Source organism: Olea europaea, chromosome 4 (assembly GCF_002742605.1).
Source record: "Olea europaea var. sylvestris chromosome 4, O_europaea_v1, whole genome shotgun sequence".
NCBI lineage: Eukaryota > Viridiplantae > Streptophyta > Magnoliopsida > Lamiales > Oleaceae > Olea > Olea europaea.
The window spans coordinates 15,092,922-15,108,914 of record NC_036240.1 but is presented as its reverse complement, the minus strand read 5'-3'; the positions used below and the strand labels follow the sequence as shown (position 1 = coordinate 15,108,914).

Sequence of the window (15,993 nt, the reverse complement as noted above, 5' to 3'; positions counted from 1 at the left end):
TATATATATATATATATATAGAGAGAGAGAGAGAGAGAGAGAGAGAGAGAGAGAGAGATCCTAAATACACGTCATTGTGTGTATTTCTCTTTCTCCTAAAAAATCCTTTCTACAGCTTTTGATTCAATGAATGACCCCACCAAGTTACAAAAAAGGATGATAATACTGAAAAAGAGTACGTACATAAATAAGAACGACCATGTTTATGCGATAAAGTTGCCCCATCCCTGATCGAGTTAACATTAATTTCATGTTCCATTCAAAACTAACCACAGTTTTATTTTACTCACAGGAAAACAAGGAGAGGGAACTCCAAGATGTTAATGCAGAGGACATCAAGCAAATTGATAAAACAAAGAAACTCTGTATATGTGCTCCAACCACACATCCTAAATCATTCAAGTGTCACCTACACCAGAAAACTAAGCCATGAAACACCAACAGACCGGATGGATACTCAACATCTACCCTTCAGCCAACTACTACAACAAATTCAAGATCCCAACTTTTTCAAGTAAGAGATTCCAAGAGAATATAACATTCAATCGTAAACGTAGTAGCAGATATATAATGATCCCAGATTGTACTTGGAGTATTTCTGCTTACAGAATCCAAATTGTAACGGGGTTATAAATAACCAACTCGAAATAAAATAAAGTTATTGTGATCATGAGTTTATTGAACCCAGCCATACAAGCTAAGATTCTAAAATTAGTAACCCAATTGTTTCTTATATTTTAAGAACCAATCCAACATACTTCTCCAATGTAAAGAGGTTTTCATGAAGCAAATCGTCATTGACAAACCATACACACGAACAGATCACTGAAGAAAACCTCCAATTTATAGGGAAAACATAATCAACCAAACATGGGAACTAACAAACAGCATATTTGATTAGTTAACATATAATACATATCATACACACAACTGTACATGTTATGATGTCTGCAAAGCTGTGACTCTTGAAGTCAGTTCCTTGACTTGGTTCCTCAAACGTTCTGGATTGCAGAAAAAATCAACAAAGACCCGCCTTTGGAATGTTATCTCTTGTGAATGATGTTTTACAATCTGCATTTAGCAAGGATGTGGAAGAGAGCAAGCATTGTGTAAGAGATATAGGACAGGCACAAGTTTCAGGATAATGAAACACGTTTGAAGATAAGAGATGAACACAAGAATATATCTCAACATTTTTAACTTAGCAAATTGTATTCTGTCAATGAAGCTTGACAATTTTTAATTTTTTTATTTTCTAAAACGAGAATTATTATTCTTAATCTGCATGGTTGTAAATGACTGAAGAAGTATAATTCTAGTTTAGCAAGAAATTAAAGATTCGTCTGAAGAAATAATGAAAGCTATAACACAGCAACTGGAGGAATGAAATTGAATATACCTCATTCTTCTTGCAATGCTCAAGTGTCACGTCCTCAACTGCAGTTGAGAGCTTTGCATTGACCTTTTCCATTTCATCCAGCTCCTTCATCAATGTCTAGAGATCGAGAGAGATGAGAAGATTAAAATGATGTGAACATAAGTCAATTTATTTAAGCAAATAGTTTCAAAAGGAATCCTCAAAAGGTTAGGCTCTCAAACCATAGTTTTCATTTACACACTGAACATTAAGCTAAACCAATAAAATCGATTAGCAAACCCAACTACTACTCAAAAGAACGTGGGGATAGAAACAGATACAGAAAAACTCCATTTTCCTAGAAATGACACCAGTAATTTCCATCAATATTTTACAAGACAAGAACAGCCCAGGAAATTAATGGAGGACAGCTTCATTGGTTGAAACATGTCTACTCAAAGAAGCTCATCCTCAGTTGCTCACAATATTGATGTGTCAATATAGGCAGACCAAAATTAATGTGGTTTGCAGCGGTTACAAAGAAACTAATTGGTCTCTTCGAATATTATAACACCTATAAATTAGAACAAAAATCAAATAAAAGATACTCGATGAGAGCCCACATAATTTTCCATTAAGCTGATATGAACAGCAAAAGTGTGTAGAGGATGTTAAGAATTTAATTTGGCCAAAGGGGTGGACATAGAAAAGGAATGAAATGCATTTTATGGCATTGCAAATGTTCAAATCTTAAAAGTAAGAGGTTATGACGGAGTCAGCTTATATTAATTGTAAGATAAAAGAATACAACAAGTCACTTCTAAAGTAATCTCACAGAAAACTAAAAGGTACTCAGAGTATATTAAATATGTGACAAGTAAGATACAATTATAAGAATATAATAGAAAATTGTAAGTTATAATTATAAGAATAAAATTGTACCCATGGTGTCAGTATTGGTTGTGCAGTTGTTGATGATGCAAATAACAATTGCTGCAAATTTTGAACAAGGGTACACCTAAGATACATCAAAAGAAAGATATCAGTGAGATGCTGCTTGTGCATAGCATCACTAACTGCATCACTTCTATTTGTGAAACACAGAAGACAATAAGGATGCATATATATCCAGATGTAAGCAAAGAGTTTCAAATCTTAAACAAACACCAAAACATTTGATTTCAAACCACTTCAGAGTGACATTAAAAGAGCAAGAATATGATTAAGAAGAATAACTTACAGGTCATTAAGACATCTATTTCTGTCGCCTGGAAGGGTATGTTCTAGGTCAGATTGCAGAGCCATCAGGTCGGAATGAAGGTTAGATAATTGCTGAACAATGCCCGGTGCAGATACATACGTTGATAAACCAACTTGCGCATCTGAGAATTGACAAATGAGACTTCATTTTCTTTAAAGAACAGCACTACGTTTTATAAGATCTGCAGACTTACTCGAGTATATACTCAAAAGATCTCTAACACCATGGAGAAAAGTGTCTCGATCATCCACTGCTCCTTGTTCAGGTACATCAGATGCAGCTTGAACCAATGCAATACAATGGCCCTAATACAATGCATGCACAAATTACAAACAGCAACACATTTTTTAAAAACAAATATGAATTTTCTAGAGTATCATATAGGTTCCTGCAAGACAATGCTTGTCTGAATGGAAAATGAAGCCAAGGAAAAATGATAAAGGAATAATGGATTTCCAAGAAAACTTCTGTCCAGGAATCTACAAAATTTTACGACATATAAAATTTTGGAATTGATTTCCAGCTCAATCAAACAATTGGGAATTTTTATTTGCCTTTTTTCTCCCCTCTTTTTTCGGGTCATAATATTGAGAAGATTGCTAATAACTGATTAACTGCACACATACCACTCTACTTTTGGTTGCTGACAGGTATCCTTGCAGCTCTAACTCGATAACTTTTAGCAAGGAGTAGGCTCCATGCATGGTCTTCTTTTCCAATTGACATGCTAGTTTCAAAAATTGATGTCGTGACAGCTGATTGATTAAATGATTTATGAACTACAAAAAATAAAAAAGATAATTAAGTAAATCCAGCAAACAAAAAGAGCTATTTTAGAAGCAAGTCCTAATAGAAGTAAGTAAGAGCTCACATGCATCAAAAGATAGTGTTCTTTTCATTTGATCCTCCTCGCCCCATCCCATGACAAAAATGTTTATACTACGTTTTATATTTTTCCAACAAGATCTTCCTTTATGTTTTCAATGGTATGCAGATTAACCTAAACAAGCCATGTTATTAGTCTAGGTATTTGCTATCATTAACAATGAACTTGACTGCAAAAAAAATCATGATCAATGTACATTTTCAGTTTTCCTACCAGTATTAAATTATGTAGGGTGAACGCACCGGCGGAGCAGGGGTGGGGGATTCTGGGATCATTTTTCTTTTCAAATAGTATTTATTTTATTTATTTTTTAATACAGTGATTGTCTTCCAATCAAGGCTATCTGCCTTTGAAAAGAGCTAACCCAAGTACCAAGAGACTGGGACCCCACTGACTTCAATCAGTAGCAAACCCACCCCCACTATCCCAAAATCTTAAAATTCCGTCCCCCTCCACCTGAGTCTGACACTCGCGCACACAATTTCAGCAAAGATTCTAGCCTCACCCCTTGCCTCCCACTCCAAACTCTAAATCCCCCACCACACTTCCCAGGCGCATTGCTCTTATTGACGTGCACAGGAATGTAACAATTTGATAATAGACAATTGAAAAGAACAATAAGAAAGGGGATCAAAGAAGAGAATATATTAGGAAAAAGAAGAAATAAATTTATTCATATATTCAAGGGTACCTATTACAATGATTAAATCCTCTATCTTTTTTTTTTTTTTTTTAATGACCGTGGGTGTCCAAACTAGTTTACACGCACTTCAACTAATCCCACGAAGTCCTAAAGTTTATAGTAGAGTACTCACCTCAGTAGTCCTGAAGGGATTCGAACTGGTTCAACTAATCTAAAATCAAAAGAACTTACACTGAACTAAAACCTTATCAAAATATTAAAATTAATCTAATGAGCTCTATTTTAAAATCCTACCTAAACTATATTTCTATAATTCTATCCTTATCTTTATACCAATCACTTCAATTTCTATTTCTGTTGTGCTTAATAAGATTGTTTCATTTTAATTTTGCTTTCTATTTTCATAGTTGGATTTAGTTTGATTACGTTTAATTTGATTTGAAATTAATTTAAACAGATAATTGAATTTAATTGAATAAACTAATTAATTAGAATTTGGACATGTTGATTGCTTTATGCTAATGATAACAGGTTGAGAAGAAGAAATGTCAAAATATGCTAAATGCAACCATTGTCATGGAATGAACTCAACTCACATCTTTGAATGTGCAACATGAAAAAAATTCGATGTGCTAAACATACCACTTTTTGCCGAGTAATATAGAGTTCTTGGCGCATAACTTTCAGATCATAGTCCCCTATATATTCAAATCATAAACTTATGTTATCAACAAGAATAAATTGCAAACAAACACATCTACAGGGTAAAGATACAGATGTAGAATGTGATGCTTATTCGTGATTGCAACCAAAAAATGATTGTAAGCGATCTATACCTTGCAAGATGTATGTGTCTTGCAGCTGAGCCAGCTCCGAACAGAGATCAGGAATGGTCTGAAGAAATTTTGCAGTGAGCATTTACACAAATGTAACACTTGGGAAGAAAGAAAGCTATAACTAAGGATAAGAATACAGTCAAACATCAACAAATTATATGAAACCCAAAAATGAGGTTCATTTTGGGGCAATCATTTGACCTAGTTGTTGCATGAAATTCCACTCCAGCTGTGCACTCAATCATGCTTTCATTGCTAAATGCAATTCAAGAGGAATGTCTATGGGAGTAAAATGTCAAATTGCATGTTGTCTTCAAGGCTTTTTGAAACTCTAAAGAAACTATTTATCACCACAACTAAAAACTTAAGACTATCAGAGCTGAGAAATTTAGTTATTAATATTTTCGGCATACCACCTTGTATGCTAATAGTAATCATTTCCTTGAAAGGCTAGCGAGTGTAATTTCATAATGGCTAGTTGTGAGACTTGAGTCTAGCTCCTTTATGTAATCTAAGGTCATATTAAAATTACCAGATAACAAAAAAGGTTTAAAATGTTAAAGAAGACAGAAATTTATTTTTTAATCTATATTTTCCAATAGAGAGAATTGCATATTAATATTCTAGGATGAAATATCACAACAGTCAAGAAAGATCATGAATCATATCCAGTCATGCAAGCTTGATTCCCACTGGTATTGAAATAAAATCCCCAAGTCATTCATGCTTTGTATATGTTGTATTTCGCGATCAAACAATTCTTACTATGATTTGCAATACTCAGATGATTATTAATCATAATTCTTATATGAATGCCAATGATGTTCCATTAACCTCACTATCAAAAAATTATTACTATGATTTGCAAAATCTGATGCGATTAATCAATATAATACTAATTGGAACTCCAAAAATGTTACATTAACCGTATTGATATCTTTGTATCTGAATTTTCATTTTCTTCTAGTTCTCTCACATGATCATTATGCCCCAAGTCATCAGTTCTATATTTATGATGAGGCCACAGCATGATAAAATAATTGTTAACATTCTCAGAAATCAGATGGTGAGTTAGGGTATCCAGATTGGTTAGAAGAGTGCACCCCTATATGCAAGGTACTACTTATCCAGTGAAGGAAAAAGAACAAATGAAAGCAGTAAAATCTTTTGAATCAGTTGAAAACGAGTGTTCATACTTCTTCTACCTGAACCACTTACCTTTTACATTAACATTAGTAATGGACGAGCTTATAGAACATATTCAAAATGAGACCATTGATGTATATTATTTGCTGATAACATAGTTTTAGTTGATGAGACACGAAAGGGGGCTAAATCAAAATTTAGAACTTTGGAAGGGTACTTTGAATCTTAATGTTTTAGTTTAAGTAAAAACAAGACACAATACATACATGCAATGCACATTCAGTATTAATAGGAATAAGATAATAATGGAGTATTACGTAGGACCGTGATATTCCAAAAGGTGATTGTTTCTAGAATACAGGTTCAATTATTAACGAGTAAGGAATTAAAGAGGTTGTACTGCATAGGACTAGAGTGGATTGAATGAAAAGGAGAAGTGGTACGAGAAATCTATGTGATATGAAGATTCGTTTAAGGTTAAAATGCGAGTTCTGCAGAACAATAACTGGACCTGTTTTGCTTTATGGCAGTGAGGGGATGCTAAGATGGACTTAGTCATACTAAAACCGACAAGATAAGAAATTAGAATATATGTCAGCAAGTGAAGGTGTTGACGATTGAAAATAAATTGAGGAAAAAGATAACTTAGGTGATTGGGGCATGTTTTGTGTCAACCTAACCCATTCTTAAGAGTGATGCCATTCGGTAGAGCAAAATGGTGAGGTAGACCAGAATTATCATGGACTTTTGTAGTTGCTTAAGATCACCCAGCAGAATTAGCAATGATGGGGGCTGAATGGCAATGAAGTATTCATGTAACCAACCTAAATTTATTAGAAATAAGGCTTAGTTTGTTGTTTCTGTTGTTGGCAGGTTCAGGGAAAGGGTGATCCTATAGGGGGTTAATTTAGCTAAATCTGAAGCTGCACTTTGCACGGAACATATTCCATCCATTTCCTGGTACCAACATAAATGTGGCTTGCTCACTGATATGGGAGGAGAAAGGCGTATAATTTCTCATCACGGTTTCACAGAGAAACTATAAACATACCAACCATTGGCTTTATAAATCATGAAGTAAATATCAGATTCCCAAGGGTTACAAAGGACAAAGTACATACATAAACAATAAATTTAGATGTAGCAAGGACCAATTCAGCAGGTTATCAGCAGATACAAACCTCAGATAATAACTTCTCTTCTTTGCGATATAAAGAAGAAAGTTCTCCAGCAAATTCAGCATGTTTTCTCCTGCTCAAAGGATAAGAAGTATGATGACAAACATCATAAAATTCGCTACACTTAGTGAAGTCATAAATAATTTAATTGCACAAACTTGCAGTGATTATTTATTATTTGCAGTTAGCAACACGTATTTAGTCGGGATACTGTGCATACCAAAAATCCTCCACACAAGACAAAATTTACCAGATAACATGGTCAAATTTTGAGCATCGAATGCAAAAGTGAGCTTTCTTCCTCAGGCTAATGTTTCTTCTATTGTGATCTGTTCTAACATGTCAAGTTATATTTCTAGGACCTCGTCAACATGATATTAATTCTCATTTTAAACGGGCAAATATCATGAAGTACAAATGGCAACATGCTCAACAAAAATAAAGAAAAATATCATGAAGTACAAATGGCAACATGCTCAACAAAAATAAAGAAAAACACTTAAGACTAGTTTATTGTTCTATCACACAATTATAAGAATACTAACAGCAACAGTCTCGGGTAATTACCAGATATATCACATCTAAAAAATATATTCTCGAGAACAAAGCAACAAAAATGAAAATAACATCAGCTATATATATATGCACCCAGCATAAGTAATTGCACCAACCAGGTCATGCTATATCCAAATTAGTAAAAGCACCAAAAGCATGCTGTATCAAGTGATACTGCATACAAGTGATTTCATACTCTGAATGAACTAAAATACATCCAAGCACGTGTACAAGTGATGCTGCAGCAGATAAGGGATAAATGAGAAAAACAGTTTAACGGTTATTGTAGCCGTTCTAGTATCTCTCTTTCTATTTCTTTTCTATATATGGAAAGTTCAAAAATCATCACACCTTAGCCAGACATACCCCATCTATAAAATAGATGGGTAGAGTTTTAAAATAAAGTATCTGAGTTGAAAGGGTATTGATTGCCTAAATGGAACAAGCAGCAGCAGTTCAATTAGAATTTATAAGATTTAAACTTGAATTGTGAACAAAGGATGAACAGAATGTCCAAAAAAAATTAAAAAAAATAGAGGCCAAGCTTCTTCATTCTATCTTGATAATTAAATAGAAAAATCAAACATGATAGCATATAAAAGTAAACAGATTCCTTATATCTGACGAATGTCCAGCCGTCATAGAAATTCTTCCAGGAAGCAGAAATAAGAATAAAGATCCTGTACTTGATAAAAATGATAATATTCTCAATTTTAAGCTCACCAAACACTTTCTTCACTCGTTTTCTCTTTCCCCTTTGATTTATTTATGTTGCAGTCATTACAACTAAATTCATTATGATGAGGGAAAATGGGAAAGATTCAATGCAGTCATCTCTGTAATGGATATATTACTTCCTTTCAGTTGCTTAGTAGAGTACAGTACGGTGGCATCATGTTTTTGTTAATATGTCAGCGTCATTTAGGCTTTTCAATCCTCAAGCTTCTCCAATATTTATTGAAGTAGAGATATTGTTTACAACGGATCAGCTCACCCTTCCACCTTCTGTTCCCTTCCCCCTGTTCTTCCAAGAAATCAAGAAATGTGGGTCCCTTCCACTCTCCCAATCCTTACCAACCTTAAATCCTCACACTAGTACCCATAGCCAAGTAAAGTTTGAATGTCTAGAATGGAGGTTGGGATTACCATTTTTAATACCTATTGAAGAGCTTACGTCAATTTCAAAGAGCAATAATTAAGGATACGTAAAACTAACATAACTTGCAAATATAAAGCAGGAAATCTGCAAATAACATAAGACACAGCATAACATTTTCTTATGGAAAGAAATTAGAGAACAGTGAGCATCTCGTTCATAGGAAAGTGATGATCAACAATGATACAACAAAAAAATTTCTAAAATCAGATGAAGGTAGAGCACTACCTAAGAGAATGAAGATCAAGATGAATGTGAGCTTCATCTGAAGTCACTTGAGCTTTAAATGTCATAAGAATAGCTTGCTGCTTAGCATTTTCAACTTGAGCTTCCACCCACTGCCTTTCACTAGTTCCAAATCTGTCCACAATTGTTTCAGACCACAAAGCAAGTGACGTTTTAACAAAAAGTAATGATGTTTTAATCAAAGGGCACATGATGCTGTAATGAAACATAGTCTCTACACTTGACACAGTACATGGGACCTCATTCAAATTCATGCAAAGAACATGATTTTCATGCGTACAACAAGTATTGGCACAAAACTGAGTGCATCTGGTGTGGATAGGATTGTCCTACATCAGCATCACCTTAGAAAGGTAAAAGAAATTAAGTGCATAAAAAAAATACAACACTAAACATATACAAGAAGCTGATACTGAAAAATTCAGAAAAAAGGCACAACTTCAAAACTATGTATCATCCTTTGATTGATGATACAAAAGACACGAGTCAATTTTAACTGAAGTCATCCGAAAGGTCTAAACATCCTTCTAGACTAATGATTATTATGCTAGCAGGCAAAGATGGCATAGCTTCTATTTTCACACAGTAACTTGAATCATTTTTTATTTACAAGCATTTATATCAGATTTTCCATATTGTGCAACGAAATTTTCGTTGTTAAACATTATTGGACATAGTACTTGTGGAATGTGGAACTAAGTTAGTTCCTTAACTAGCCATTAGAGATTACTAACATTTTGGATATAAGTATTAGATTGGAGTGTTGATAGAGATCAATAAAGATGTTTTTTTGAATAGCTGCCAACTTTGGACACTTACTTTACAAAAAGCAATTAGAGTTTATTCTTAAAGAATTTCTAGCTTTTTTATTTTATTTCCTTGTTTATAGGCAATGTCAGCTATAAATAGCGAGAGGGTTTTCATTGTAAGACAGACTATTGAATAAAGACATTTCTCTGTCTCCCCCTCTCAGTTTTTCTCTCTCCCTCTATATATTTCTCTTTTTCCTCTCCCCCTACTTCATTTCTTCCCTTTCTTCTCCCCTCTCTCTTCTTCCCCTTCTCCTACAAATATAGTTCTTGTTAGGAGTCTGTTGTCAAGAGTATAATTAAATATCATTGCAAATAATACATTAGAAGGTTTACAGAGCTCTCTACTATAAACTTTACCCACTCAATGATCACTTTGTCAAAGGATATTCACCAGTCAACTGATGTACTAAACATTTAAGGTGAAAAATGGAAACTTATACAGTTCTAAGGAAACAAAGCACATACATGGAACGAAGCCGCTGCAATTCAGAAAGGCGTTGATGATGCGAGTTCTCTGAATCTGCCACACAATGGAACAAGAAAAATTCGGGAGGTTGTTGCACACTAGAATTAGCATCAATAAGCTTCTCAAAATACCGAGCCAATGTGTAAGAAACTTTTTTAGTACCTTTTTATATCTCTCGTGAGTATGTGTTAACAAGTCAAATGATGATTATAAGTTAAACATATTGAAAAGAATTGTACCAGTGGAACTTGAAATACTAAGATTTGTTCTTTCGACCACAATTCCAACCAAAGAATGCAATAAACAATCACACAATCCTTAGCATCAAACCATCATTTTTCTCCAGCGGGAGATCCAGTTCTTAACCAATGAAATTTTTAGCAGGTCTAAAATCTCATTCACCAATACAAGATTATGTAAAAGAAATCACCTATATTATAAATTAGACAAAGATTTGTTGATGAAAAGAGGAGCAAGCCACTAACTGACCATGGAGGGTAAAAAAAATAAAACAGATTGATTCACTTCCTATGGTGCTCAAGAGAAGAAACACCAGTGAAGTGTAGAGTGTCGACATAGCATGGATTCTAATGGAATCTGTGAAATTAAAAGTGCATGGCAGTTATTACTTCGTCAAAAGAACACAATTTCTTTTCAGTAAGACTGCTGATAGAACTTTATTCGAAGTCAGTGGGAACAAAATCTCTGAGGTAGCTGATAAGCCCCCAATTAAATTTACTTATACAAGGCGTAAGGCACAAGGTGGGAAGTCCAGCACGTGAGAGCAAGATTCGATGGAAATATCTAGAAGAAGGCTGAGTCAGTAAATCTGTTAGTAAGTTTGTTGAGAAAAGGGTATAAATAAACATGTAAGGGGGGAAGAAGGGTAAGCAGAAATCCAGTGAGAAAGAAGAGAGAGGTTTACTTGTATTTTTCCTTAAGTTTTCTTTCATTATTAGCATCGTTCTTCGTCAATTCAGTTATAAGAAAAGCTAATTTTCAGCCGTCCCCTTTTGGTTACAGTGAGTTTGAATTAATTCTGGAATTGCATTCTACCAAAGTGGTATTAGAGCAACAGATCCAACAGCCATGACTCTCACAGATCGTGTTGTTTCATTGGAGCAACAGGTAGCAACGAACCAGGCAACAATTCAAACAGGCATGGATGCTATGAGACAGGAGTTTCAGCAATTGCAGAATGATTTGAAGGAAAATTTTGAATTACTGATGAGATCATGGGAGACCCAAGAGCGAGACCGGAAAGAGAGGACTGGCCATTGCTAATTCATCGGGCAAGTCAGTGTGAAGGAGACTCAAAGTTTGGGAAGCGGATTAGACAGTAGCTGGAAATCCGAGTCCAGGATCCGGCGGTTGGACATGCCGGTGTTTGATGGGTTCGACCAGATGGCTGGGTCTTCTGGGTTGAGCGCTATTTCATAGTGAATAAGATGACTGAAGAAGAAAAATGGGATGCAGCAGCTGCATGCTTGGATGGAGATGCCTTGGTTTGGTTCCAATGGGAGGAGCGCCGACGACCCATGGGAAATTGGGAGGAATTGAAGGTCAAGCTGCTACGCCGGTTCCGGTAGTCACAGGTGGGTTCAGTGTGCGCCCAATTTTTGGCACTCAGGCAGACCTCCACGGTTAAAGAATATCGCCGACAGTTTGAGAAGCAGACATCACCTCTGCAGAATATCTCAGAAGAGGTAATGGAGTGCAATTTTATTAATGGGCTTAACCCACGTATAAAAGCTGAGGTCCAATTGCTAAACCCAGTGGGCTTGGAGCAAATAATGGATCTGGCCCAAAGAGTAGAGGAAAGGGATGCTTTAATCCTCTTTAACCCAAGTAAGCCCAAGATAAATAATAGCCCACAAAACCATCAAGCCTCTCCAAACTTCCAGAAGACCACCGTGCCTCTCAATCTCGTCCCTCTCCCAACTTCCAGAAGACCACCGTGCCTCTCAATCTCATCCCAAATCGACTCAGTTACTCGCCTAAACCAACCTCTCCATTCAAGTGATTAACGGATGTTGAACTTCAGGCGAATGAGGAGAAAGGATTATGTTACCAGTGTGATGAGAGGTTCACTATCGGGCATCGGTGCAAAAATAAAGAACTGCAGGTAATGATGATAAGAGAAAATAAAAAAGACCCAGGGGATGGAGGAGAACTAGATTTAAGAGTCGACGAGGATGAAGATGGCACCGATTGCTCTGACAAACACCAAGGAGAAGACAAGGAAGGAGTGGGGGGCGCCGGCAGAACTCTCCATCAATTCGGTAGTAGGACTTACCACCCTGGAAACCATGAAAACCAGAGGCAGTTTGGGGAACAAAAGTGTGGTGGTCTTGGTCGATTGTGAAGCCTCACATAACTTCATCTCTAAAGAAGTTGTTCGGCAGCTGGGACTACCTCTTTCCAGCACCACCGGATATGGCGTTATCATGGGTACGGGGCTAACAGTAAAAGGGCAAGGAATCTGTAAGGGAATAAAACTGCAACTTCAGAATGTAACGGTGATAGACGACTTTCAGCCATTAGAGTTGGGCATTTTAGATATCATCTTGGGGATGCAATGGCTGCGAAAGTTGGGCGAAATGCAAGTAAAGTGATAGGTGTTACAGTGGCACTACAGGGTGATCCCAGTTTGAGCAGAGCCTCGGTGTCGATGAAGTCAATGATAAAAGTGCTTAAGGCCCAAGGGGAAGGTGTGTTACTCGAGTTGGGGAGCATTATGGTACAGAATAATTCTGATAACGCAGATCCTCCAGCACAAGTTAAGGAGGTACTAAAAGAATTCCAACATGTTTTCGAAATGCTAAATTGCATCCCTTCCTCAAGGAAGCATGATCATGCTATTCATTTACAACTCGAAGCAACTCTAGTAAGTGTGCGACCTTATCAATATCCTCATTTCTAGAAAAATGCTGTGTGGACTATCGGGCTTTGAATAAAGTGACCGTTCCTGATAAATTTCCAATTCCAGTTATTGATGAGTTGCTGGACGAACTAGGAGGTGCCACCATATTTTCCAAAATAGACTTGAAATCAGGATACCACCAAATCAGGGTGAGGCCAGAGGATGTACCAAAGACAGCTTTTAGAACCCATGAAGGCCATTATGAATTCCTCATCATGCCATTTGGGCTGACTAATACACCGACCACTTTCCAATCACTCGTGAATGAGATTTTTAGAAGTTACCTGCGAAAGTTTGTGTTGGTGTTCTTTGATGACATCCTTGTTTACAGCCGCACAACCGAAGAGCATAGAAGTCATTTGAGAATGGTGTTGCAAGTGCTATCAGATAACTAGCTCTATGCCAATGCAAAAAAAGTCAGTTCGACCAGCACGAGCTTGAGTATTTGGGGCATGTTATTTCAGTATCCGGGGTGGCAGCGAATGAGTCCAAGGTAGCAGCTATGAGGAACTGGCCCTAACCAACGACAATTAGGGAGCTAAGAGGATTTTTAGGTCTCACAGGGTACTACCGTCAGTTTGAAAAGTCCTATGGGTGCATAGCTTGGCCCTTGACACAACTGTTAAAGGATGACAGTTTTGGGCGGTTGGATGAGGCTGAGACGGCATATATTAGATTGAAAAATGCCATGATGACACCAGTTTTGGGGTTACCCAACTTCAGTCAACCCTTTGAGGTGGAAACTGATGCATCCGAGTATGGAATAGGAGCCGTCCTTATGCAAAACAAGAGACCCATTGCATTCTTTAGTCAAACTCTTCCTCCAAGGGCTCAATGTAAGTCAATATACGAAAGGGAACTTATTGCCATTGTATTAGCAGTACAAAAATGGAAACATTATTTGATGGGCCGTAGATTTGTGGTGCGAACTGATCAGCGTAGCCTCAAATTCCTATTGGAGCAAAGGGAGGTGAACTAAGAATAACAAAAGTGGCTGACCAAACTTCTGGGATTTGACTTCGATGTCGAATATTAGGCTAGTATGGAAAATAAAGCGACGGATGCACTTTCAAGGGTGGATACAACGGCAATGCTCTTGGCCCTAAGCTTGCCCCATTCTTTAGAAGTAACCGAAATCAGGAAGGCAATAGAAGAAGATGCTGACCTGGGCCGCATGAAAAGTTCCCTGAGACTAGGCAGTAGAAGATGCTGACCTGGGCAGTAGAAGAAGATGCTCTTGGCCCTAAGTTTACAGGAGGGGCATGACAGTAAGGTTGGAGGGCACAGGGGATTTCTGAAGACTTACAGGAGAGTGGCAGAAAATTTCTTTTGGAAGGGGATGAGACGGGACGTCTGGACCTATGTTGCTGCATGTGAAATTTGTCAGCAGCATAAATATTCTACCTTAGCACCAACAGGACTGCTCCAGCCACTGCCCATTCCTGATAAAGTTTGGGGAGATCTCGATGGATTTTATAGAGGGGCTACCAAAGTCGAAGGGGTTCGACTCGATCTTGGTCATAGTAGACCATTTAAGCAAATATGCACATTTTATTGGCTTGAAACATCCTTTTTCAGCCCCAACAATTGCTGCAATTTTTGCTAAAGAAGTGGTTAAGCTTCATGGAGTGCCTCGTTCTATAGTTTCGGATCGAGACAAAGTGTTCATGAGCCAGTTCTAGAATGAAATGTTTAGGTTACAAGGGACATCATTAAAACACAGTTCTGCGTACCATCCACAAACCGACGGCCAGACAGAGGTGGTAAATAGAGGTGTTGAGACATATCAGCAATGTTTTACATCAGTGAAACCAAAAAGGCGGTATCAATTTCTTCATTGGGCGGATTATTCTTATAACACCTCTTTTCACGTATCAACTCAACTCACCCCTTTTTACATTCTATATGGACGCGATCCGCCTCCACTAATTCGCTTCAAAAGGGGTACCACAGCCATATCATCTTTGAAGCAACAAATGTTGGAAAGAGATAAGGTTTTGGATGAGTTGAAATTGCATCTAGCTCAGCAACAAATGAAGACAGCAGCCGACAAACATAGGAGGAATGTGGAGTATATGGTTGGTGATTGGGTTTATGTGAAAATGAGGCCCTATAGACGTAAGTCACTTGTGGTTCGCCACAATGAGAAGTTGGCTCCGAGGTACTATGGACCGTTTGAAACACTGGCAAGAGTGGGAAAAATGGCTTATCGCTTGCACTACCAGCTGATGCCCGTGTCCATCCCGTTTTCCATGTTTCACAATTAAGGAAGGTGATCGGGGGTGCTCCAGTAACTTCTTCCCTACCCCCTCAAATTGGTGAAGATTGGGAATTACTTTGGAACCAGAAATTGTGCTCGGATTCAGACAGCCACACCAAGGTGCAACAGAAGCAATGGAAGTCTTGATTCAGTGGAAAGGTTTATCTCCTATGGAAGCAACATGGGAACCATTTGAATTAATCAACCAATAGTTTCATTCTTTGAACCTTGTGGACAAGGTGACTGCATTGGGCGGGGGGGAGGGGAA

The 15,993-nt window shown here is 37.2% G+C and overlaps 1 protein-coding gene across 3 annotated transcripts in view; it reads right to left on the bottom strand.

The window, feature by feature from the left end:
• Window positions 1-674: 674 nt before the first annotated feature.
• LOC111393766 (AUGMIN subunit 3) overlaps window positions 675-15,993 on the bottom strand; it is a 27,386-nt gene continuing 12,067 nt past the window's right edge. For all 3 annotated transcript variants that reach the window (XM_023019460.1, XM_023019461.1, XM_023019462.1), the window contains 11 exons: window positions 10,542-10,596; window positions 9,247-9,378; window positions 7,311-7,380; window positions 4,984-5,041; window positions 4,790-4,845; window positions 3,245-3,397; window positions 2,812-2,923; window positions 2,598-2,739; window positions 2,300-2,375; window positions 1,400-1,495; window positions 675-1,071 (listed from right to left, as the gene is read on the bottom strand). In XM_023019460.1, coding sequence (XP_022875228.1) covers window positions 940-1,071; window positions 1,400-1,495; window positions 2,300-2,375; window positions 2,598-2,739; window positions 2,812-2,923; window positions 3,245-3,397; window positions 4,790-4,845; window positions 4,984-5,041; window positions 7,311-7,380; window positions 9,247-9,378; window positions 10,542-10,596 — 1,082 coding nt within the window. In that variant the 3' untranslated portion in view covers window positions 675-939. The remainder of the gene's footprint in view (window positions 1,072-1,399; window positions 1,496-2,299; window positions 2,376-2,597; window positions 2,740-2,811; window positions 2,924-3,244; window positions 3,398-4,789; window positions 4,846-4,983; window positions 5,042-7,310; window positions 7,381-9,246; window positions 9,379-10,541; window positions 10,597-15,993) is intronic.